This window comes from Mesoplodon densirostris, chromosome 16 (genome assembly GCF_025265405.1).
Source record: "Mesoplodon densirostris isolate mMesDen1 chromosome 16, mMesDen1 primary haplotype, whole genome shotgun sequence".
NCBI lineage: Eukaryota > Metazoa > Chordata > Mammalia > Artiodactyla > Ziphiidae > Mesoplodon > Mesoplodon densirostris.
The window spans coordinates 36,590,699-36,617,000 of NC_082676.1; the positions used below are offsets into that span (position 1 = coordinate 36,590,699).

Consider the following 26,302-nt stretch of genomic DNA (forward strand, 5'->3'; position numbering starts at 1 on the left):
CTTCTTGGACTAAAGTGCAGTGGATAGTAACAGCCTTCTTTTTTTTTTTTTTTTTGGTTTTTTTGCGGTACGCGGGCCTCTTATTGTTGTGGCCTCTCCCGTTGTGGAGCACAGGCTCTGGACGTGCAGGCCCAGTGACCATGGCTCACAGGCCCAGCCACTCCGCGGCATGTGGGATCTTCCCGGACCGGGACATGAACCCATGTCCCCTGCATCGGCAGGCAGACTCTCAACCACTGCACTACCAGGGAAGCCCAGTAACAGCCTTCTTGAAGCTCTTGATGGTAGGAAACTACCTTCTCCACCCTGAGCTTCCACAGTCATCGATGCTGCAGGAGTCACCAGTGAGTTTCAAGGAATCCCCTGGCCTGGGCAGCCTGGAATCTACCCTCCTTCATTCACAGACGTGCCCCAGGTGGCCTCCTGTGTCAGTCAGGACCTGGGTGCCAGGAGACAAGAGACGAAGGTGACGCTGCCCTGGCCTGGGACAGACCACAGGGTGGTGGAAAGGAAGCTCCCAGATGGGAAGCATCATCACTCGGTGCAGGAAGTGGGCAGAGAGGGATTCACAACAAGCTCAGGTGGCACAAGAGCCAGGCGACCAGCAGTGTCTGGGGAAGTTGGGAGGACCCCACAGAGGAGGTGTCATGTAGGCCAACCCATGAAGGGAGAACTGGGTCCCCCGTGCCTGGGGTGAAGAATGTTCCAGGTGGAGGACCTAGTGTATGAAGACCGGAGGGTGAAGGGGTAGGGCATTGGCGGGAGGGCGAGGCCTGGCGTGGAGAAGCATGGGCAGTGCTGGGATTTGGTGGGAGGTGAAGTTGGCAGCGTAAACAAGGGCCGTGTTGGGAAGGGTTCTGGAAGCCCAGCCCAAGGAGTGTGGATTGTAGTCGGGGAACCAGGAGAAGCCGTTAGGACAGGGTGGCTACGTGTTCCTTCTGGGCTCTGGGACGATGACCCAAGGCCACCGTGGAGGACGCCTCATGCTCCATGGCAAGGAGAGGCCGCCGTTGGGGAGATCCTCTGAGTACTGGTCTGCAGTGTCCAAACTGGAAGTCATGGGGTGGGGGCTTCAATTAAGGCTTTCCCTCCATCAAAGGAGGAAAAGAGACTTTAATTCTGAAATTGATTTCTAAGGCCAGGTGAGCAGGACTTCTTGACTGATCAGTGGCTGAGGCTGGAAGAGAAGGAGGATCTACACATCTGTCAATATTACACTATGTGATCCTTTTCTCAGTTCTAAACAAAACATCTTCCAGTTAAAATTCAGGCTTGTATTTGATCTCCCCACATTTCCTTCCTCTGCAGAGAACTGGAGACTTCTACTGAAAATTCGAGTAACAAACCCCAGAGCCTCAAACCCATTCATGTTCTGAGTTATAGGTGGGTGGGGGATTTTCTGCAGGGATGTCCTTTAAGACATAAGCAAGCCCCTGAAATGTTGCAGCAACCCTCTGGAAATGCTGTGTAAGAGGCGGTCTTAACAGGCTAATTCTTTTAAAAGTGGTGATTTCTTTCATACCAAAACTAATGCTTCGTGAATTCTCCTTTAACCCCCTGAAATTTTGATGCTTAATTTAGTTGATATTTGCATGCTGTTTCTCCTCCTGAATACAGCATGGATCAGTAATTATCACCAGCACTGAAAACCAGCTTGTGACTAGCTCTGCACTGTTGTCACATTTTCTGTCTCATTCCATTCTCTTAGGGTTCCTACGAGGCAGGTATTCTCATCAGTATCTTTTCCTAGACACATAGAAAATGAAATTCATAGAGGCATAGGGTATGTAGCTGGCCCAGTATTTATTCCAAACTGCATGATATAGCCATGTCTTAAATCCATTGTTCTGATTCTAAATCCTGTGCCCTTTCTCCCTTGATCACCATCTTCCCCCCTGCCCTGCCCCTGGCAAAGATAAACAATCAAGCTTCACAGCAGACAAAGAGAAATCCTTTGGCCCTCACGATATTGGTCGTTTATTCCTTATTTTTACTTTGTGCTGTCATCTTAGAGACGTGATCACCTGTTCGGACTTGTAATAGGCCGCTTTGCCGGATCGCTCTGCAGTAACAAGCAACCCTATCTCAGCGGCTAATGGCAACAAGAGACGATTTCTCATTCATGTTATATGTGGGCTTTGGGTTGGCAGGATGGCTCTGGAACCACGTGTTGTCTTTACTCAGAGATCCCAGTGGAAGAAGCGGCTCCTCTAAGGTCACGCTATTCTCACTGCAGAGAAAGAGAGCGCACCAGAGCTGAACCACACACACACTCTTAAATCTACACTCAAAGTGTGTGGCACCACCACTTATATTCCACGTGATCAAGTCTGCCACCTGTGGGCCGGGAAGCCCCCCACAGGTCACGTGGCAGTGGGCAGAGACGTGCGATGCCCCCACAGGGAGGGCGGACAGTGAGGGGTGCAGTGACTCATACTGCACACGATGCCCCAAGCCCCGCAGCACAGTTCTGCTGGCTCCCAAATGGTCGGGTGCTCCCTCACCCCTTCTAAATCTCGGGTGTCTTGCAGTCGATTTCCATGAACTTGGCCTCTAAACCTGGTCTCTGACTTTTCATCCTATTGGAAGCAAATATTGATTGAGATTTGGAATAAGATAACCTTTCTGTAGACCTTTATCTTGAATTTTCATCCTTATTACAGAAAAACCAAACTCCGCATTACAAAAGTGATGCCGTTGAAAGGGTAACTGTTGGATCCAGGAAACTCATGATAGAAGCACTGGGCCTCTCTGTAGAGTGGGGACGTGGAGCTCCCTGCAGGAGGCTGGCCAGGGCTCGCCAGGCATGCACGGTGGGGAAGGAGGCCTCCCGTGCGCTGGCTTCAGCCAAGTGGCTGTCATCATAGGAGCACGTGAAACACACGCCGAAAATCAAAGAACTCTACGAGTTGAGCATTTTCATAAAGACTTAAAACTGCATCCCTTAACCATTCGATCACTTCTGCAGGTAAAACAGTTGACCAATTTAGGTAAATTTTCATTCACACAATAAAAATGTATGAAACACCTACTACGTACTGGTCGTCGGGAGGAAAGCCTAGGGTGGGCTCTCAAGGAATCTAAGATCTCCCAACGGAGGAGCTTTGTCTGCAGTCCTGGACCTTCCGGGCAATCCCATATGGTGATGGGCGTGGCCGGCAGCCCAGAGATGGATCAGCTGAGCCTGGAGGATCAGAGGAACATTCCAAGGAGGCGCCTTCCAGGCTGCGGGGAAATCGCTCTAGTGTATTCAGGGAACAGGGAGTAGCCGGGCGTGGCTGGAGTGGGAGGCGTGGCAGGAGGTGAGGTCGATCCCTGGAGCAGAACAGGTTTTACCCAGGGCCTGAGCGCCGTCAGAGCTTCTCCAGATCTGTCCTGGCTCCACCGCCAGCAGCCCCTCTGTCCTTTGCCGCCCTTCACAGTGGCCTTGCGGGTGGGGGGATGGTACAAAGGATCTCTCCCTCGGGTTATCTTTGCACATTAAGCAGCCAGAATGTCTAACCTAGGATCCGACTTTCAACCATCTGTGCCTAAGACCTCACTCCAAACCTCTTCTCATTCACAAACCTCTCTCCCCCCATGTGAGGGGGTGCCATGCCGAGTCCTGGCTCCAAGGCAGACGCAGAGGGCGTGAGGATGAAGATGACCCCTTCTCTTTCCTCCCTCACTGAAGGATAAGGAGGACAGACAGGGCTCTACTTCCCTGCGCCAGGCACTGAGTGCTTCACCCACCCAGCCCTGGACCGTGCAAGGCCGGCCAGCCTGGCCCCAGGGTAACCCGGCACATGCATCCTGGGGCCAGTGAGACCTGCACTGGCTCTGGAAGCATGGCTAGGCCTTCTAGGGAAGGCCCACCCCAGCAAAGGTGGGGCTGGGAAAGGGAGAGGACAGACCAAAACTCAGAGCCTGAGGCCTGTTCTTGGACAAGGGCAGAGGCCGTGGAGGAAGTCAAAGAGTAAGCGAGCAGAGAGCCTCACAATCACCAGAATCAACAAATTCTTCCGGGTTTGGAAACCTTAGAAGGAAGCTCGGGAGACCTCATCAAGGAGTAACTCACCCACGCGTGGAGCTCTCATCACCTCTCTTAAGAAACCTCTGTCCAGTTGCCTAATGAGTTAAACTCAGCAGCCTGGCCTTGTTCTCTCAGGACTGGGTTGAATGTTCTTGCGTCTGTGGAAAGGGGACGGGAAGACGACGCAGATTCATGGTTCCCGTACTAATTTGCTAGAGCTGCCGTAACCAAGTACCGCAAACTGAGCAGCTTAAACAGCAGATGTTTACTTCTCACAGTCTGGAGAGCAGAAGGCCAAGGTCAGGGCATCGGCAGGGCTGGTTCCTTCTGAGGAGTGTGAGGGGCTGTTCCAGGCCCCTCCCCTGGCTTCTGAAGGTTTGCTGGCCATCTCTGGCGTTCCTTGGTTTGTAGGTGCATCACCCCAATCCCCGCCTTCACGTTCCCATGGGGTTCTCCTGTGTGCGTGACTGTCTCGGTCCAAATTTCCCCTTTTTAGAAGGACAGGTCCTGTTGGATTAGGGCTCCCCTTAAGGACCTCATCTTCACTTGGTCATCTGCCAAGACCCCATTTCCAAATAAAGCCACATTCACAGGTACTGAGGGTTAGGACTTTCAGGGCAGGGGCACAGTGCAATCTGTAACAGTCCCAAGTGTGTTGTGTAGATTGCCAATCCCACGTCCCCCCTCAACAACCCATAAGGGAGCGAGAAGACAGCGTTCAGGATCCTTCCAGATCCCATCCTCTGCCCACTCTAGAGGCAGCCGCCTTTGTGGGCTCAGAATCCCTAGGAAGCGGGGGGCCCTCCCTAGGCAGATCCGGAGCCGAGCAGAGAACCCTCTGTGTGTTGAGAGGCGCAGAGAGACACCAGGGCCCCTGTCCTGCTTCCTGGGCAGACTGCTGCCCATGGCACCTCTCTTAGGAGGTGGCAGAAAGGCCCGGAGCGCAGGGAAAGCTCCAGACGTCTGGAAAGGCAACTCCAAATATCCAGTTTTACTCACAACACCTATGTAGGTGGTGGTTAGGTGCAGTTGAAATAGTGCTATTAAGACATTTTCCAAATTTTGTAATAGACATTTGGAAAGACTTTATATGTTCATGAAAGCACAGTACAAAATTTTCCATATGGTTTGATTTCAAATATACACACAGACATTTGTGACAGCTTTATTGAGATGTAACTCACATACCGTGTAATTCACCCATTTGAACTCGGCAGTTCATTGACTTTTACTACAGTCCCGATCAATTGTAGAGCTTTTCATCACCCCAGAAAGAAACCCACACCCCTTAGCCGTCATCTTCCCGGTCCCCAACTCTAGACAACCACTAATCTACTGTCTCTATAGTTTGCCTACATGCCTACATTTCATTCAGAATTGAAGGGAACTACAGACATAGAGGCATGACTTCCACTGGTGAATGGCAGGATTATGATGTTAATTTTCTCTTTATTTTTTGATATATTTCTAATTGTACAATGAGCATGAACTGCTAAGAATCAGAGGGGAAAAGAAAAAAACCATTTTAAAAATAGAGAGCCATCTTATCATTTTTAAGTAGTCCTTGTGGATTATTCAGAAAACATGCCCAACACCTAAATCACAAGCTTATTTTATCGGGGGGTGGGGGGAACGTGGCTGAGTTCTCGGTGACTGACTTCAAGTAGGAATTTTCCAGCACAACTTGGTAGAAGTTGGAAATGCATGCATTGCCCTTTTTTGCTCTGTATTGGGTTTCCTGAGACCTGCCCTGCTCCCCTTCCCACAGCCTTTGTGTCCCCCTCCCTGGGGTCTCCCCATCCTTAGTCAGGTGACCTCTCTCAGCCCTTAACAAATTGTTGGTTGGCTCAGGTGAGAGGCCCTGTAATTACACCACTTCCTTATCCCTCTTTAATAACGTTGGAGACAGAGTATGATTCTGTGAGGGGACAGGGGGATATATAATTTAGTGTCCTTTTCCTGAGCCGATGTGGACTCCGTGCATGTAGCATCTTGCACGCTTCAGGGGTAAAAAGTGATCTGTTGTCTCCGCAAGCATGTTATGGAAGCAAAATACATACTGAGTCCATCCAACCACAGAAGCCTCTTTAGATGTGTGTCCATCTCGCTTGGGACGCATCACCTTTCTTTGACGAAGAGACTTTTCACTGGAGGGAAACCAGCTCAGCTGGGTTTGTTTATGAGATGCACTGATCTGGCCACCGTCACAGGAACTCGCCATTGCCGAAGCTAGAAACCTGGGCACCGTCCTTAACTCACCTGGACCCTCCATGTGTCACATCAGCTCAGCTGGACCTAATCTCTCTGCTTGGCCTCCTTCCCTCAGTCCCCAGCGCCACTGCCCTGCACATTCTCACCAGGGCAGCAGCAACAACCTAGGAATGGTCGCCTCCTTCCGGGCCCCTCCTGTCCTCCTTCCACTCTGACTCGGGCCCAGACGGTGAAGGTCATTATCCTCCACCTGCACTGACCCCCTCACCTGTCCAGTCTCACACCCATGTATCCATGTCCACACACACACACCCCGAGCAGCCCCACATTCCCTGGGGTTACAGCCCGATCCACAGTTCTTAATCTGGATTCTATGGACAGAACACACGTGGACACATGAGTGTCCTAAAGTAGAGTGTGTAACCCTGTGTGTGTGTGTTTCTAGGAGAGGGTCCTCAGCTTTCATAAAATTCTTTTTTTTAATTATTTATTTTATTTTAATTTTTGGCAGCTTTGGGTCTTCGTTGCTGCACGCAGGCTTTCTCTAGTTGCGGTTTGCAAGGGCCACTGTTCGCTGTGGTGCGAGGGCTTCTCATTGCGGTGGCTTCTCTTGTTGTGGAGCATGGGCTCTAGGTGCGCGGGCTTCAGTAGTTGTGGCACATGGGCTCAGTAGTTGCGGCACACGGGCTTAGTTCCTCCGCGGCATGTGGGATCTTCCCGAACCAGGGCTCGAACCCATGTCCCCTGCATTGGCAGGCGGATTCTTAACCACTGTGCCACCAGGGAAGCCCCGGCTTTCAAAAAAATTTTAAAGAGGACCTAAGGACCCCCAGGTTTCAGAACTTTGGTGTTTGAATATGTTCCTCCCCTTTCGTGTCACCTCTTCACCTGGTGAGCTGCTCTTGAGGACTCTGCTCAAATGTCACCTGCTTTCTTACTTGACGTCCCCTTCTCGGTGTCCCCACGGCTCTGCTTACCGAGCACTTTCCCAGCTGGGATTTCACTAATCATTCACGTAACCTGTTCCCCTACTGGACCCCGAGCCCCTGGGGCTGAGGGCTGTCCCTCTGTCCCGCCTCCGGCACAGCGTCTGGCATGTGGTCAGCTCATAGTCTACACTGGTGGAAGAAGGAAAGAGACCACATTCTCCATGGAGAGTCCCCACTCCGTCAAGCAATGGGACTGCTCCTGCCTCGCTCCCCCTCACGGGTGGGCCCACGTGGGTTGCCTCCCTCTCGCATGTTTGCAGACGTTTAAGAGGTTGAAGGCCCAGCTGTCCGGCATTTACATGGAGCAATCAGACTTCCATTTGACGTGTAATGATTTTTAAATTACCTCTTGACAAATTTTGAGCTCTTTGTTTTTCTTTTCTTTCTCCCATTCCTTTTCAGATTGATGCACTGAGTAAAAGAAGCAAAGAAGCTGAGGCAGCCTTCTTGAATGTCTACAAGAGATTGATTGATGTTCCAGGTAAGCCCAGCGCTTGTAGCCCACCTGTGGGCATTGTGTCTGGTGAGCCAGTGGGCTTCTGGCTGATTCTTCTCAGCCTCCCTAAGGCAATTTCCCCAGGAAACTGGGGAGTTCTGGGAATATGAATTCTCCAAAACCCAGACTTGGGATGAGTATGGAAATCAGATGCATATTTGCTGAAGTAATAGAGTTGCCTCCAGTTGATGTCTTTGGAAATGCAGAAACTCAGACCTGCGGGGCTACCTTTAGCTTTGGTTTAAAATGCTGCACGTTTCACAGAGAAGAAAGAGAACCCGTGTGTGCGCTATGCAGACGTCCTGGATATTCACGATTCTGGGCTGACCAATTCCACGTTCAGGAACGGCCCTGATAGGGCACCTGGAATGCCTTGCTCCCCTCCCAGGTCATCCAGGGAATCAGTGGCCTCTGGCCAAGTCTTTCACTTAATATCCAAGGGCAAGCAGTAGCCCATTTAACTACAGTATATATGGGTTGTTTTTTCTTTTGAAGGAACTAAAGAGTTAAAATTTTAATAATGCTTGCTATGCATTCAGAGAGATAATGGCTCCCCATTCCTTATTCTAGAAAAGTGAGGCGGGATTTAGAGTACCCACTGGTCCCATCGATCCTCTGTTCTCGGGTGGTCCACTCACCTAATCCGTGGGGAGGTGATGGACACGATCACATGGGTCCCAACTCAGTCCTGAAAAGACTCAGATCTGAAAATTAGCCACTTGAATGTCATCCTCTGCTGACCAAGGAAACCCAGTTACCACCACCCTCCCCTCCCCACCCATTAGAGCTGCTCACTTGCCCTCATTAGGAATCCTCTGTGCGTCACTGATATTACTAGAACTGCTTTAACAAAGCAAAGCAGAAACAAGTCTCCTTTGTTTCTGTATTGTATTCTAATTCAGGTCCACTAAGGGCTTTGCTGTCCCCTCTGGGAGCCGGGGTTAACAGAGGCCACACCAAGCTATGGACAGCAGAAAGTACCTTAGACGCTTAGGACAGGGGGTAGGGAGATCCAGATTCTCCCGCCAGGGCCTTGTTGTGAGGTCTTGGTCACATCCCTTTTCCCTCTCTGAACCTCAGTTTTCTCATCTGTAAAATGGAATGAGGTAGGGGAACCACCTAGTGATGGAGAGGGGTTGTCTTTGTTCTAACCTTTTGCTGTCTTATGAGCTTACCCCGCTCTTAGTCCCAAATTCTAGCCCTTTGATTTTCTGCAGGAGTTTGTATCCACCTAGGGGTTTCCTGAATACTCTGGCTGAGGCTCATGTGGAGGCTCATTCACAATAAATGGATCATTCAGGGCTCTCTTTCTCAGGCATTGGCAGTTTGGTGGACCCACTTGCATTTTCTCATGCAAGTGCTAGTTTTGTGTTGGTGACTTAGTTGAAAGGCGCCTGGTTTATTTTGCCTTTGCCCGAGACCCAGAGAGCCTGCAGCTACTGTTTTCTAAATAATCTACACTCTTTTTAAAAGTCTGATTTGTCTCTGGGTTTTCCCTTAGTGAGGTCTCTCCACTGGGAAGCCACTTGAACGAGTCGTTGGGTTTCTTCTTCTGCACTTATTTTCCATCTTGACTTCTTACAGACAAAAACGAGACCACTTTTCTCATCAACACTCGTCTTTGCCTGAGCAATCCTTATTCATATACATATATAAATTTTATGGAACTCTGATCATAACATGACTATATAGTTATAGTTTGCTTTCTTCACTTAATGTTATCTCATCAGCATTTTCTTTATATTGGTGATATTCTTTGTAATTATCATTTTTGGCTGGCAGTTTTAATTTCAGGTGGTGGGGGCGAATAATGTTTGACGTTGTCTGTAATAATGAGTCAATCAGAGTACATTTGCACACCACGTAGATCACTTTTACCTGCCTCCCAGGTATTTCTCTTACAAACACTGTGGTCTGACACATATAACAACTACTTGAAAAGCAGGAATGGAGCTTGGAGCCCTCAACCTGTGTTTTGCAGTCCGCTTATCGCTCAAATGAAGTAATCGTGTGGCTGAGGCTTACGGGAAGGGCCTGGTCAATAGCAGTGCATTTATTGATGGTCAGTCACACAGCTGGGGAGACTCGGGGGGCCTTAACTGTCTGTGTGCTCCAGGCTTCAATCCAGCTGAATCCAGAAATGTAGGTGGGGTGTGTCAAGTTCTGGTTTTAAGAAATAACAACTGGGCTTCCCTGGTGGCGCAGTGGTTGAGAGTCCGCCTGCCAATGCAGGGGACACGGGTTCGTGCCCTGGTCCGGGAAGATCCCACATGCCGCGGAGCGGCTGGGCCTGTGAGCCATGGCCGTTGAGCCTGCGCATCCGGAGCCTGTGCTCTGCAACAGGAGAGGCCGCAACAGGAGAGGCCACAACAGTGAGAGGCCCGCGTACTGCAAAAAAAAAAAAAAAAAAAGAAAGAAATAACAACTTACGCTATCTCAGGAAAATAGAGAAAGCTCTTGGAAATAATGGGAAGGGTATTTTGGCCATGTGGCCCAGCTCCAGGAGCCCAGGAGGAGGTGACCAGTCAGTCCTAGCACATCACCACCACCACTGCCACACTTTTGGACATTTTATTTACCTGTGTGTTTTCTTGTTCCTTATCTGCTGGTCCTACTAGAATGAAAGCTCTCTGAGGACAGTTTTGCTTGATCGTTCTGTGCCTAGCACCTGGAGTAGGGCCTGGCATAGCACAGCTGTTGACATGTGACATGAGGCTGTTGACCCAGAGCCACCCAGGGTCCTTGGCAGTGGAATGCACCAGGGGTCACGCTGGTGGCTCTTGAAGCTTTGTTTCAGTTCGGTTCTCGCCCCTGAGTGTCAGCCTGTATATCCTCCTGGACATCCCCGCTGGGCTGACTGAGGGACACCTGTAACAGCCCAGTGTGTCCAGAGGAAACAGTCTCCTTCTCTTGGCGAGCGACACCACCTGCCACCCAGCTGCTCACGCCAGAGCACTGGGTCAACAAGCCCTGGCCGTCCTACCCCCAGAAGGTCCTCGATTCCATCCACTTCTCTCCATCCCAACCTCTGCCCTCCACTCTGCGGTTCAGGCCACCTCTCCCGTGTCCACAGTGTGGCGATGCCAGGCTTCCCACCGGCAGTAATGGGTCCTTCTCCTCGCCGTGGGCAGGCCCAGCCCATTCTGAGCTGATCTCTTCCAGCTCCTCCAGATTGACTTGTTGAGATGCTGCTTCTTGACCTCCCAGGTCCGGCCTAGGTGTGCCCTTAGCGCACGCACACACCCCGCTCCCCACACCCTGTGTCTGTTTACCTCTGTTATAACTACAGTAAGTCCCCTACATACGAACGAGTTCTGTTCCAGGAGCGCATTCATAAGTCCAGTTTGTTCATAAGTCCAACAAAGTTGGCCTAGGTACCCAACTAACATGATCGGCTATATAGTACTGTACTGTAATCAGTTTATAATACTTTTCACACAAATAATACATAAAAAACAAACACAAAAAATAAAAGAAACCATTTTTAATCTTACAGTACCTTAAAAAGTACACAAGTACAGTGCAACAGCTGGCACACAGGGGCACGTTCGCATCTTTGAGCGTTCGCAACTCGAAGGCTCGTAGGTAGGGGACTCACTGTACTTGCTCCTCAGCCCTTTTCCTTCCCGGCTGGGTGCACACGGGCGCAGGGTGGTCTCGTCCCTGGTTATGTGCCTGGTCTCTACCCCGGTGCCTGTCACGTAGCAGAAACTCGAAAAATATTTGTTGAATGAATGACTAAATTAATGGATCCAGTTATTTCTTCAGGATGCTTCCTGAGGTTTATCGGTATCGCACCGTAATTGTTCGCGTCGAACCCTATCCTGAGATTGACAGCTTGACGTTGGGGAAGAGCCCTCTGGCGCACCTAACCACCTAAGTTACGAGACAACAGAATGTATCTTTCCTGGAGGTGGAGCAGTTTACTAGCTCTCTGAACTCTCCTTCCGCTTTGCTGTCCCTCTGTAAAGATTTGCCTGCCTGCAGGAACATTTATATGACGCTTAGCATTTGGGGTTCATCAAACCAGCACGGGTGCTTCAGAGGCCTTGGGTTTTGGTGGTCAGTACTGACGTCCAGAATCTGTGTCGGGTTGAGTAGCTGTCCGGCTAGCATCCCAAGCTTTACACACCCAGCCCCGAGCGTGGAGCAGGGGACCCCCCTCCACCCCAGCCCTTTCCTTCCCCCGGTGGTGTGACTCCATTGTTTAAGGCAAAAGGAGCAGTGGGGTCACCCGGCTCCTTCCTCTTCTCATCTTCCACGTCTAAAAATCCCAAGTAGTGTTATTTCTCCTTCCAAAAGCCTCCTTCAGATTAAAGACACTGAGTAGACATTGAAAGACATAGTTGTCCTGATGCATCCTCTGAACAGTTGCCATAGTTAAGACCCCAGGTTTACCTCTTCTCACTTGTCAGCAGATTGCTGCTCATTCCCTCAACAGTTTTGAGGGTATTTTAAGATGCATTTTTTTTTTTTTTTTTTTTTTTTTTTTTTTTTGCGGTACGCGGGCCTCTCACTGTTGTGGCCTCTCCCGTTGCGGAGCACAGGCTCTGGATGCGCAGGCTCAGCGGCCATGGCTCACAGGCCCAGCCACCCCGCGGCATGTGGGATCTTCCCAGACCGGGGCACAAACCTGTGTCCCCTACATCGGCAGGCGGACTCTCAACCACTGCGCTACCAGGGAAGCCCTTAAGATGCTTTTTATCAGAAATATCCTGCCGCTCCTTCCCCGCTGCTGTGACCCTCGGCTCTGTGGGGCTACCGGCCAGCACCGGAGACACTGTTCCCCACCTCCCCCGCTGTTTCTCAGGAACCCTGCTGAGTGCTGGGGATGGAGCAGGGAGCAGATCTACTGACAGCTTCCTGTTCTCGTGGGCTCGAGAGTCTGGTGGGAATGTGGGCATCCAAAAGTCTTCACACAGGGACTTCCCTGGCGGTCCAGTGGTTAAGACTTTGCGCTTCCAATGCAGGGGGCACGGGTTCCATCCCTGGTCGGGGAACTAAGATTCCCACAAGCCACGCAGCACAATTTGGCAAAACAGCCCTATACTTTCTGCTCTTTAAAATACCAGCCAGGGACTTCCTGGTGACGCAGTGGTTAAGAATCCGCCTGCCAATGCAGGGGACACGGGTTTGAGCCCTGGTCCGGGAAGATTCCACATGCCGCGGAGCAACTAAGCCCCTGCGCCACAACTACTGAACCTGCGCTCTAGAGCCTGCGAGCCACAACTACTGAAGCCCAGGCGCCTAGAGCCCGTGCTCTGCAACAGGTGAAGCCACTGCAATAAGCCCACGCACCTCAACAAACAGCAACCCCCACTCGCCGCAACTAGAGAAGGCCCACGCACAGCAACAGAGACCCAGTGCAACCAAAAATAAATGATAAATTAATTAATTAATTTTAAAAAAAAGTCATCCTGACTGCAGTTTGGGAACAGATCGGAAAGGGGTCCAAGGTGATGTGAGGCACGAGAGATGAGGTCGCCTGGTTTTGGCTGGTGGGGGTGAAGTTGGAGAGGAACAGACGGTTGAGGAAGGCGACTTGGATGGCTCTAACCCAGGACCCAGTTAACGCAACGGTACTTCTTCCTCCATCTTTGGTAGCAGTATTGTTTACATGGTTCCATCTGGTTTGCAAAATTAAAAGGAAGACCAATAAAAAGTTTGCCAAATTAGCCTCCTGTCCCTAATTTGATTATCATCCCTCATTGTTCTAGTTGAAAGTGGTCTTTGCTTTTATTGTCAACATCATGGCAATAGGAAAGTAGTTCTACAATTCGATTCATAAAGTTTTACATCATTAACCCAGATGGCTTCATCTGTGATTCTTACCACAGATTTCATATTGTAATTTATATGATCAACATAGCGATACCTTACACTTGCAAATATTTACATTTTTTAATTTTAATAACCTCTGAGATTTATATTAATTAATTTGCTAATGGCTACTCACATGAGGAGAAGCATCATAGGCATTTGCCAACAGCGTGACTTGGTTGAGGACACCTGGGCGAGGCCCCCTGGGATGGGGAGCCCTCTGCGACGGACTCCCTAACCGGGAGACCAGCGTCCTTCTGCATTGGGATCTGTATCTGTGGGTGAGAGGAGAGGTCAGTGGCTGTCAGCCACAGTGACCCCAGCTGTGCAAGAAACAGTTCAAGGTGTGCTGTTCAGAAATCATACTCACACATTCCCTCGGCCAGCACTTCTGGTGCCAGGCCCGGCACCATGCACCCAAGATGCAAATGCAGCTGAGACGTGGCCCCTGCCCTCCCTCAGGTGGCTCCTACTTGGGGGAGTGGGAGACTGTACAGCACCTTTGAGAGAATATCCCATGATTAAACAGGTGAAATAGGCAGCCTTCTTCCCTTACTGTAATGGAAGGAGAAATAAATGTCTCGGGTCTTAAAGTGTGACCCTTTGAGATAGCTGGGAAAATTCTGGAATGACCTCCTCTTAAAGGCCCTTGCATAACTGGAATTTTACTGTGTTCTGAGCAGAATTACCACAGTATGCATAATCTGCCAGGAATTCACCTCGCGTGGGTGACCTGCTCTTGCTTCTTGATGCTTTTCACATTTTTTACAATGAGCATGTCTTTATCTCTACAATCGGGGGGTGTGGAGAAGCATAAATTTGTAAAATATTCAACTTGCAATCTCAGTTTCTGAATAGCCTTTAGTGATGGATTCCAGATAGGACCGTAAGCAGTAGTCGGTGGAGTATTTGTCCTCACTTAATAATTGGTATAAAACACAACTGTGCCTTTTCAGTCCCAGAAGCATCTCAGCAAAGGTATTTTTTGGGGAAGTTCCTAGAAAGGAGACAAGGTTGGTGAGCGGGGCATTGGTGCTGTAGAACTTCTGTTCTCTGGCTGCCGAGTCCATTGGAAGAGGCCCTGCTTGTTCTCATCACCTCCTGGCCTCTCTCTGGGCACCCCCCCCCCAACAGAGAGTCATCTTTCACTCCTTGCTAAGGTGTAGTTTAGGTCCTACAGACACAAACCCTTCAAACACAAAGGCAGTGCCCAGAAGGATTGATTTTAAGATTTAAATCTAAGGGAGCACATGACCAGTGATATAAAATATTCATGGACTCGTGAAACTCCGCTGGCGCTCGGCGTTTCCTGACTGGCTCCGCTCACTTCATTTCCCTCGGATAACTGGCCTGCGATCAGAAGTAGAAGGTGTTAGTTTTCAGAAGCCTTGAAAGAGAACCAGCAGAAGGGAGCCCGTTTTGTAGGCTGCTCCGTTTTCAGCACCCACGCCAAGATGCCCCCGCTCCCGGGTGCTGCTGAGGGGCGGTCGGAAGTTTCAGTCAGGATTTAGGGAAACCTTCTCTGCTGGAGAATATCGCCATCAGCCCTGCATCTGAGGATCCAGAAGTAAAGAGGGACATCATCAGTTTTGAGAGCTGCTCTTTTTTTTGGCCGCACTTCGTGGCATGTGGGATGTCAGTTCCCCGACCAGGGATCAAACCTGCGCCCCCTGCATTGGAAGCACAGAGTCTTAACCACTGGACCGCCAGGGAAGTCCCGAGAGCTGCTTTTTAACGTTTCTGCCTAAGACTGAAATAGTGAGCCGGTCCTTTGTGCCTGTCAAGCTGTTTTAAGTGAGGACACGCTCTCAGTTAAAACCAGAAAACACTGTTGTTTCCATTCTTTTTCTTTCTTCCCCGTCTGTCCCCCGATCAAGGCTGTGTAGTAAGCACTCCTGGCAAAAAGGGACAAAATCTTGTGATTAGTTAGAAATATCCCTTGCTTCTCATACCAAGCTTTTCACGGACATGCATCCTGGTGGCGTTTTTGAAGGCTGTGCCATGTGGCCGCCCCAGCCTGCTCCTGTGAGGCTGCTCCAGTCCGTGTCTTCTAGTCGCCCGGTGTTGGCAGCTGCCGGTGACCAGGCCCCTCCAGAGAGAACTCTTACCTTGGAGCCCCCCTTTGCACGTTTTCAGTTGACCTTCCTGAGACATCTTCATTCACACGTGAGAATCAACCACCAGCACCAAAACGGACAACAGAGGGACCAGGGCCGTGGCCATGGGATGAAGCTGTGGGTTGCAGGTGCCCCCACCCCCGTCCCCTCTGCTGGGCTGCAGGACCAGAGCTGGTCCAGAGCAGCTTCAGGGGACAAGGGGACAAGGGACAGTCACACTCTGACCAGTGCTGGGGTAACTGCAACCCAAACGAGCCGGCAACCTCTCCACCCTCCTTGACCAGCTTGAAACAAACCTGGGGCCCAAGGAGCCGATCGTTCGCAGGCTGAGGAAGCAGCTCCACACGTGTTAAAGAAAGGCCAAGCTGACAAGACGGGCATCTGAGTCGCCTGCTGCCCCACCTTCAGCGCTCTCCCCCGGCCTCCTGTCCCGGTCCCCCGACCCATCTGGAGAACTCACTGGAGGTGACTCGGTGACTTGGTTTTCGGTGTGGCCCGGCGGGGGGTGTGGGGTGTGGGGGTGGCGTCTTCCTCGCTCTGCCGTGACTGGGGTGGTCCTGGCACACGCGCTATCTAGACAGCTTCTCATCAGTTGCTCATCAGCATGCTAATTGCTGTATGACTAATTATGCCCTGAATTCCAGTTGATTTTGTTAATGAGACAGCTGGGTTAATTATGTAATCGTATGATTACATTAGCCTAGAGTGCCCTGGCGGAGGGGAGCGTCTGCCGTGCTCTGATGTCATTGCGGGGATGGCGCTCACGGTGCCATCCACACTCTGGCCAGTGGCAGGGGCTCTGTGCACACGTGGGCAGGGGTCCAGGGAGGTCAGTCTTTGTGGTCCTCACAACAGAAGCAGCCACCACCGCCTGCCCCCGCTGCACACGCCCGCCCCGGCACCCCACGGCCCGATGGAATCGGAGCCCCACTCCTTAGCCCCGCAGCCTTCCATGTGGTTCAGCAGCGCCTCTTCCTCCTCCCGGGATGTCCTGCCCCGGGACTGTTGGTGTGACGGTGATCCAGGGCATCCTCACCAGTGTCCCAAAGTCCCTGCAGGACCACACTGCATTGGTTTACATAAAGTCAGAACAGCCTAGACTGGCCCCACCCTTATTGCCACCGTCCCCCTTACAGGTGCTATTTCACACCTTCTTTCCTCCCTGATCTCTGCACACCTCGTATTTCACTGAGAAAATACATGTGCTTGGAGGATGACATCTCTCTCCACTGGCCAGCTCTCTCCTCTGAGAGTCCACTGGGCCTGCAGAACCCACCTCCCCCCTGGTTATGCTCCTCCTCAGACCCTCTCTTCCTCTGCAGGACTCTGAGTGTGGGGTACCCTAGACTCTCCCTGGGTGACTCTGATGTCTCTTTTTTTTTTTTTTTTTTGAATTTTTGAATTTTATTTTATTTATTTTTTTATACACCAGTTTCTTATTAGTCATCAATTTTATACACATCAGTGTATACATGTCAATCCCAATCGCCCAATTCATCACACCCCCACCCCCACCACCCCGCCGCTTCCCCCCTTGGTGTCCATACGTTTGTTCTCTACATCTATGTCTCAGTTTCTGCACTGCAGACCCGTTTATCTGTACCATTTTTCTAGGTTCCATATATATGTGTTAACATATGATATTTGTTTTTGTTTGTAGATTTTCTCATCATGCCCATTCTAACTGGTGTGTGGTGATAACCTCATTGTAGTTTTGACTTGCATTTCTCTAATAATTAGTGATGTTGAGCAGCTTTTCATGTGCTTCTTGGCCATCTGTATGTCTTCTTTGGAGAAATGTCTATTTAGGTCTTCTGCCCATTTTTGGAATGGGTTGTTTGTTTTTTTGATATTGAGCTGCATGAGCTGTTTATATATTTTGGAGATTAATCCTTTGTCAGTTGATTCGTTTGCAAATATTTTCTCCCACTCTGAGGGTTGTCTTTTCATCTTGTTTATGGTCTCCTTTGCTGTGCAAAAGCTTTGAAGTTTCATTAGGTCCCATTTGTTTATTTTTGTTTTTATTTCCATTACTCTAGGAGGTGGATCAAAAAAGATCTTACGGTGATTTATGTCAAAAGAGTGTTCTTCCTATGTTTTCCTCTAAGAGTTTTATAGTGTCCGGTCTTACATTTAAGTCTCTAATCCATTTTGAGTTTATTTTTGTGTATGGTGTTAGGGAGTGTTCTAATTTCATTCTTTTACATGTAGCTGTCCAGTTTTCCCAGCACCACTTATTGAAGAGACTGTCTTTTCTCCATTGTATATCCTTGCCTCCTTTGTCATAAATTAGTTGACCATAGGTGCGTGGGCTTATCTCTGGGCTTTCTATCTTGTTCCCTTAATCTATGTTTCTGTTTTTGTGCCAGTACCATATTGTCTTGATTACTGTAGCTTTGTAGTATAGTCTGAAGCCAGGGAGTCTGATTCCTCCAGCTCTGTTTTTTTCCCTCAAGACTGCTTTGGCTATTTGGGGTCTTTTGTGTCTCCATACAAATTTTAAGATTTTTTGTTCTAGTTCTGTAAAAAATGCCATTGGTAAGTTGATAGGGACTGCATTGAACCTGTAGATTGCTTTGGGTAGTATAGTCATTTTCACAATATTGATTCTTCCAATCCAAGAACATGGTATATCTCTCCATCTGTTGGTATCATCTTTAATTTCTTTCATCAGTGTCTTATAGTTTTCTGCATACAGGTCTTTTGTTTCCCTAGGTAGGTTTATTCCTAGGTATTTTATTCTTTTTATTGCAGTGGTAAATGGGAGTGTTTCCTTAATTTCTCTTTCAGATTTTTCATCATTAGTATATAGGAATGCAAGAGATTTCTGTGCATTAATTTTGTATCCTGCAACTTTACCAAATTCATTGATTAGCTCTAGTAGTTTTCTTGTGGCATCTTTAGAATTCTCTGTGTATTGTATCATGTCACCTGCAAACAGTGACAGTTTTACTTCTTCTTTTCCAATTTGTATTCCTTTTATTTCTTTTTCTTCTCTGATTGCCGTGGCTAGGACTTCCAAAACTATGTTGGATAATAGTGGTGAGAGTGGACATCCTTGTCTCATTCCTGATCTTAGAGGAAATGCTTTCAGTTTTTCACCATTGAGAATGATGTTTGCTGTGGGTTTGTCCTATATGATCTTTATTATGTTGAGGTAGGTTCCCTCTGTGCCCACTCTCTGGAGAGTTTTTATCATAAATGGGTGTTGAATTTTGTCAAAAGCTTTTTCTGCATCTATTGAGATGATCATATGGTTTTTCTTCTTCCATTTGTTAATATGGTGTATCACATTGATTGATTTGCATATATTGAAGAATCCTTGCATCCCTGGGATAAATCCCACTTGATCATGGTGTGTGATCCTTTTAATGTGTTGTTGGATTCTGTTTGCTAGTATTTTGTTGAGGATTTTTGTATCTATATTCATCAGTGATATTGGTCTGTAATTTTCTTTTTTTGTAGTATCCTTGTCTGGTTTTGGTATCAGGGTGATGGTGGCCTCATAGAATGAGTTTGGGAGTGTTCCTTCCTATGGAATTTTTTGGAAGAGTTTGAGAAGGATGGGTGTTAGCTCTTCTCTAAATGTTTGATGGAATACACCTGTGAAGCCATCTGGTCCTGGGCTTTTGTTTGTTGGAAGAGTTTTAATCACAGTTTCAATTTCAGTGCTTGTGATTGGTCTCTTCATATTTTCTATTTCTTCCTGGTTCAGTCTTGAAAAGTTATATCTTTCTAAGAATTTGTCTATTTCTTCCAGATTGTCCATTTTATTGGCATAGAGTTGCTTGTAGTAGTCTCTTAGGATGCTTTGTATTTCTGCAGTGTCTGTTGTAACTTCTCCTTTTATCATTTCTAATTTCATTGGTTTGAGTCCTCTCCATCTTTTTCTTGATGAGTCTGGCTAATGGTTTATCAATTTTGTTTATCTTCTCAAAGAACCAACTTTTAGTTTTATTGATCTTTGCTATTGTTTTCTTTGTTTCTATTTCACTTATTTCTGCTCCGATCTTTATGATTTCTTTCCTTCTGCTAACTTTGGGTTGTGTCTATTCTTCTTTCTCTAGTTCCTTTAGGTGTAAGGTTAGATTGTTTATTTGAGAATTTTCTTGTTTCTTGAGGTAGGCTTGTATAGCTATAAACTTCCCTCTTAGAACTGCTTTTGCTGCATCCCATAGGTCTTGGATCATTGTGTTTTCATTGTCATTTGTCTCTAGGTATTTTTTTATTTCCTCTTTAATTTCTTCTGTGATCTCTTGGTTATTTAGTAACGTATTGTTTAGCTTCCATGTGTTTGTGTTTTTTACCTTTTTTTCCCCTAAGTTCATTTCTAATCTCATAATGTTGTGGTAAAAAAAGATGCTTGATATGACTGCAATTTTCTTAAATTTACTGAGGCTTGATGTGTGACCCAAGCTGTGATCTATCCTGGAGAATGTTCCGTGCACACTTGAGAAGAAAGTGTAATCTGCAGTTTATGGATGGAATGTCCTATAAATGTCAGTTAAATGTATCTGGTCTGTTGTGTCATTTAAAGCTTCTGTTTCCTTATTTATTTTCATTTTGGATGATCTGTCCATTGATGTAAGTGAGGTGTTAAAGTCCCCCACTATTATTGTGTTACTGTCGGTTTCCTTTTAGAGCTGTTAGCAGTTGCCTTATGTATTGAGGTGCTCCTGTGTTGGGTGCATGTATATTTATAATTGTTATCTCTTCTTCTTGGATTGATCCCTTGATCATTATGTAGTGTCCTTCCTTGTCTCTTATAACATTCTTTATTTTAAAGTCTGTTTTATCTGATATGAGTATAGCTACTCCAGCTTTCTTTTGATTTCCATTTGCACAGAATATCTTTTTCCATCCCCTCACTTTCAGTCTGTATGTGTCCCTAGGTCTGAAGTGGGTCTCTTGTAGACAGCATATATGTGGGTCTTGTTTTTGTATCCATTCAGCAAGCCTGTGTCTTTTGGTTGGAGCATTTAATCCATTCACGTTTAAGGTAATTATCGATGTGTATATTCCTATGACCATTTTCTTAATTGTTTTGGGTTTGTTTTTGTAGGTCCTTTTCTTCTCTTGCATTTCCCACTTAGAGAAGTCCCTTTAGCATTGTTGTAGAGCTGGCTTGGTGGTGCTGAATTCTCTTAGCCTTTGCTTGTCTGTAAAGCTTTTGATTTCTCCATCGAATCTGAATGAGATCCTTGCCGGGTAGAGTAGTCTTGGTTGTAGGTTTTCCCTTTCATCACTTTAAGTATATCATGCCACTCCCTTCTGGCTTGTAGAGTTTCTGCTGAGAAATCAGCTGTTAACCTTATGGGAGTTCCCTTGTATGTTATTTGTTGTTTTTCCCTTGCTGCTTTCAATAATTTTTCTTTGTCTTTAATTTTTGCCAATTTGATTACTCTGTGTCTCGGCCTGTTTCTCCTTGGGTTTATCCTGTACGGGACTCTCTGCGCTTCCTGGACTTGAGCGTCTATTTCCTTTCCCTTGTTAGGGAAGTTTTTGACTATAATCTCTTCAGATATTTTCTCGGGTCCTTTCTCTCTCTCTTCTCCTTCTGGCACCCCCTATAATGCGAATGTTGTTGTGTTTAATGTTTTCCCAGAGGTCTCTTAGGCTGTCTTCATTTCTTTTCATTGTTTTTTCTTTAATCTGTTCCGTAGCAGTGAATTTCCACCATTCTGTCTTCCAGGTCACTTATCCGTTCTTCTGCCTCAGCTATTCTGCTATTGATTCCTTCTAGTGTATTTTTCATTCCAGTTATTGTATTGTTCATCTCTGTTTGTTTGTTCTTTAATGCTTCTAGGTCTTTGTTAAACATTTCTTGCATCTTCTCGATCTTTGCCTCCATTGTTTTTCTGAGGTCCTGGATCATCTTCACTATCATTATTCTGAATTCTTTTTTTCTGGAAGGTTGCCTATCTCCACTTCATTTAGTTGTTTTTCTGGGGTTTTATCTTGTTCCTTCATCTGGTACATAGTCCTCTGCCTTTTCATCTTGTCTGTCTTTCTGTGCATGTGGTTTTTGTTCCACAGGCTGCAGGATTGTAGTTCCTCTTGGTTCTCTTGATGTCTGTTAGACTCTCAAACTCCACATGAGCACAAGAAAGCAGCTGATCCCCCCCAGCCTCCCCTCCCCCCGACCCCAGAAAGTAAGTGGCATCACCATTCATGCAGTTGCTTCGGCCACAAAAGCAGGAGTCAGCTTGCTTTCCTTTCCCTCCCTCACACTTTAGACCTGATCTGTCAGTAAGTCCTGCTGACCTTGCCTCCAGAAGGCACCCTGAATTTGACCACTCACCCCATCAGCCACCCCTAGTGCAAGCCTCCGTTACCTCTCACCACTTGAATCCACTTCCTCCACCCATCCTTTGCACACAGCCCACGGGTCTGAGTGGTCTTTGAGCTACTTTTGTTCGTGTCCCCCAACTGTAAAAAATTTCGAATTTGTATCCCCCATATATACTACTTATTTATTTAAATGGTGTACATGTGTAACTATAGTAGTGTGTGAAATACATTGCAAATCATATACTAAAAACAGAATTAAAAGTACGTGATGAAGAGTAAAAAGGACTTAAAATTTACATTTTTTTAGCAGTGCAGAAAACATTTTGCTCTCACTAGAAAAAATTTTTTAAATCCACCTCATTGAGGTATAATCTGTATACAATAAAGCACACCTATTTTGTGTACAATTTGATACAGTGGCCAACCACACAATCAAGATACAGAACATTCATAACCTCTTGAAAGTTCCCTTATGATCCCAAATGCCGGCAACCACTGATCTGCTTTCTGTCAATCTAGATTAGGTTCATTGTTTCTGGAGTTTCACATAAATGGGGTCCTTGGGGAGGTTCTCTGATGCATCTGGCATCCTTCACTCAGTGTGGCGTGTTGGGGATTATTCACCCACGTTCATTGGGGTGTGGTATTCCACTGTGTGGATGTATAACAATTTGCCTACCCATCCACCTGTTCATGGACATTTGGATTGTTTCCAGTTTGTGGCTATCGTGAATAAACCTGCTATAAGCGTTCATAGACAGTTGTATATGGACATTTGTTTTCATTTCTTTTAGATAAATACTTAGGACTAGAATTCCTGAGGCATGGGGTAGGTGCATGTTTAGCTTGATAAGAAACCGCCAAATGGTTTTTCCAAGCAGTTGTGTCATTTTACCCCCCACCCCCAAATATGTGCGGGAGTTCCAGTTGCTCTGTGTCCTCTCCACCATTTGGTATTGTCAGTGTTTTAGATATTAGACATTCTAGTGAGTGCAGAACGTGTTTCACTGTGACTTTAATTTGCATTTTTCTTGATGACTAATGATGGTAAATTTTTATTCATGTGCTTTTGGACCTTCATAGATCTTCACTTACAAGGTGTCTGTTGAAATCTTCTGCCCGTTTTTTTTAATGGTTTGTTTGGCTTACTGTTGAATTGTAGCTTTGCTGTAGTCTAGGTACAAGTCCTTTGTGAAATATATGCACTGCCAATATTTTCTCCCATTTTCTTGTCTTTTGAAGAGCAGAAGTTTTTATTTTAATAAAGTCCAGTTTATTAATTTTTTCTTCTATTGGTTCTTGCTTTTTATGTTCTAAGAAATTATTGCCTAGTCCAAAGTCATAAATTCTTTTCTCCTTTGTGTGTGGGTTTTGTGTGTGTGTGTGTGTGTGTGTGTGTGTGTGTGTGAGGTTACATAGTTTTATCTTTTAACTTTAGGCCTATGATACATTTTGGGTTAATTTTTATGTATGATATGAGATAAGGGTTGAGTTTCTTAGAAAATTAATGGATGATATATGTTTGAGTCTTTTTTTCTGGACCATCTATTTATTTCACTGATCTGTATGTATATCCTTATGTTAATATCATACTATCTTCATTCTTGTAGCTTTATAATCAGTCTTGAAATCAGGTAATATAAGTCCTTTTTCTTTGGTCTTCTTTTTCAAAATCGTTTTGGCTAATTGAGTTTCTATGTAAATTTTAGACTCGGCTTGTCAGTTTTTACAAACAAGCCTGCCAGGATTTTGATCTGGATTCTACTTTATCTGTAGATCAATTTGAGGAAAATTGACAACACTATTGAGTCTTCCAGTCCAAACATTGGATATTTCTTTATGTCTTTAATTTCCCTCAGCAGTATTTTGTAGTTTTCAATATACAGGCCTGGCCCATAGTGTTCCATTTATCCCTAAGTAGGTCATGTTTTTGGATGCTGTAGTAAATGGGGGTTTTTTTTTGGTAATTTTTTTCCAATTCTTTGATGCTTTTATATAGAAATGTGATGAATTTTATATAGTAATATTATATTTGTGACCTTTTAAAACTTACTTCTTAGTTCTGGAAGTTTTTTTGGAGATTCCCTAGACCTAGACCGTTCTATCTTGAATGTCCCTTGTGCCCTTGAAGAGATTATGCACTTTACAATTGTTGGCTGGAATGTTCTGTAAATTTCAGGTCAACTTGGTTGATAGTGTTACTCAAGTTTTTTATGTCCATATTGATTTCCAATCTGTAATATCATGTATTTCTTTTTCCTTTTCTTTTTCTTTTTTTTCCCACACTGGCCAGGACCTCCAGTACAATGTTGAATAGAAGTAGAAAAAGCAAACATCCTTGTGTTGGTCCCAACCTTAGGGAAATCATTCACTCTTTCAACACTGAATATGATGTTAGCTGTAGTGGGTTTTTGTAGACACCCTTAAAAGTTTGAGAAAAGTCCCTTTTAGTCCTAGTTTGCTGAGAGTTTTTGTCGTAAATGGGTATTGAATTTTGTCAGATTTTTTTCTGCCTCAATTGAGCTAATCATATGATTTTTCTCTTTTATGCTCTTAATATGGTGAAATAGTTTAATTTTCTAGTGTTAAACCAACTTTGCCTTCCTAGGATAAGTCTTACTTGGTTATGATGTATTGTGCTTTTTAGAATTTGCTGGATTTAATTTGCTGATATTTTACTAAGGATTTCTGCATTTAAGTTCATTAGGAATATAGCACTGTAGTTTTTTGCCTGTTTTTTTTTTCCTTTTAATGTTTTTATGAGTTTTGGTATCAAGGTAGTAGTGCTGGTCTTATCAAATGAGTTAAGTGCTGAAAGAGTTTATGTAAGATTGCCATTACTTCTTCCTAAAACATCTCTAGCTCACCAGTGAAGCCATCCAGGCCTGGGATTTTCTTTGTTGCAAGGCATTTGTTTGTTTGTTCTTCCATCGCTTCCACACCCCCTCTCCCCATTGTGAACCACAACTCTGTTCTCTATGTCTATGAGTCTCTTTCTGTTTTGTAATAACTTCATTTGTGTTATATTTTAGATTCCACACATAAGTGATATCATGTGGTATTTGTCTCTCTCTTTCTGACTTCATTTAGTGTGATAATCTCTAGGTCCATTCATGTTTCTGCAAATGGCATTATTTCATTCTTTTGTATGGCTAAGTAGTATTCCATTGTATATATGTACCACATCTTCTTTATCTATTCCTCTTTTGATGGACATTTAGGTTGTTACCATGTCTTGGCTATTGTGAATAGTGCTGCTATGAACATAGGGGATTATGTATCTTTTTGACTTATAGCAAGGATTTTAATTATAAATTTTACTTCTTTAACAGATAGAGGTCTATTAAGATTTTTTATTTCTTCTTGAGTCAGTTTTGATAATTTTTCAAGGAATGATCCATTTCATGTAAATTTATTAGCGTAGTGTTGTTGATGATATTTCATTACCTTTTAAATATCTGTAGGATGGGTAGTCATGTCCCTTTTTTCATTCCTGATCTTGGAATTTGTGAATTCTTTTTTCTTTCTTTTTTTTCTTTTCTTGATCAGTCTGGCTAGATCTTTCTGGAGTTTCTTAAAGTGGAGGCTTAGGTCACTGATTTATTTCACCAGGGAATGTGCTTGGTATGATTTCTATTCTTTTAAGTTTATTGAGACTTGTTTTATGGTCCAGTATATTTGTATCTTGGTGAGTGTCCCATGTGCACTTGAAGAGAATGTGTGTTCTGTAGTTTGCTGAGTGGAGTGTTCTATAAATGTCAATTAGGTCAAGTTGGTCAACAGTGTTGTTCAAGTGTTTTGTATCCATACTGATTTTATATTTAGTTGTAGTATTAATTAGCAAGCACAGAGCTTTGAAATCTTTATTATTGTGGATTTTTCTTTTTCTTGTTTCACTTATATTAGTTTTTAACTCATGGTTTTGAAGCTTTGTTTTGTAGTACATTTACTTTTAGGATTGTTATATCTTCTCAATGATTTGATGCTTTCAAGTTTATACAGTGATTTTATTTTTGTTAATATTCCTTGTACTAAAGTTTGCTTTGTTTCATTTTGATATAGGCACTCCAGCTTTCTTTTGATTAGTGTTTTCATGTTATATCATTTTCTAGCCCTTTACTATTAACTTATTTTTTTGTTTTATTTAAGTTGTATTTCTTGTAAACAGCTCTGTCGTGTTTTTTTTTAATCCAGTCTGACAATCTGCCTTTTAAGTGGAATGTTAGGTATTTTATGTTTCATGTAATTATGGATAAAGAGAGGCATAAGTCTACCATCTTACTATTCGCTTTCTACTTGTCTTACCTATTTTTTTGTTGTGTCTTTCTTGCTTTATTTTGATTTTTTTTTTTTTTTTTTTTTTTTT

The 26,302-nt window shown here is 45.5% G+C and overlaps 1 protein-coding gene across 7 annotated transcripts in view; it reads left to right on the forward strand.

Annotated features, from left to right (window-relative positions):
- CUX1 (cut like homeobox 1) overlaps window positions 1–26,302 on the forward strand; it is a 375,507-nt gene that overhangs the window by 194,945 nt on the left and 154,260 nt on the right. For all 7 annotated transcript variants that reach the window (XM_060078727.1, XM_060078730.1, XM_060078731.1 and 4 more), the window contains exon 4: window positions 7,615–7,693. In XM_060078727.1, the coding sequence (XP_059934710.1) occupies window positions 7,615–7,693 (79 nt within the window). The remainder of the gene's footprint in view (window positions 1–7,614; window positions 7,694–26,302) is intronic.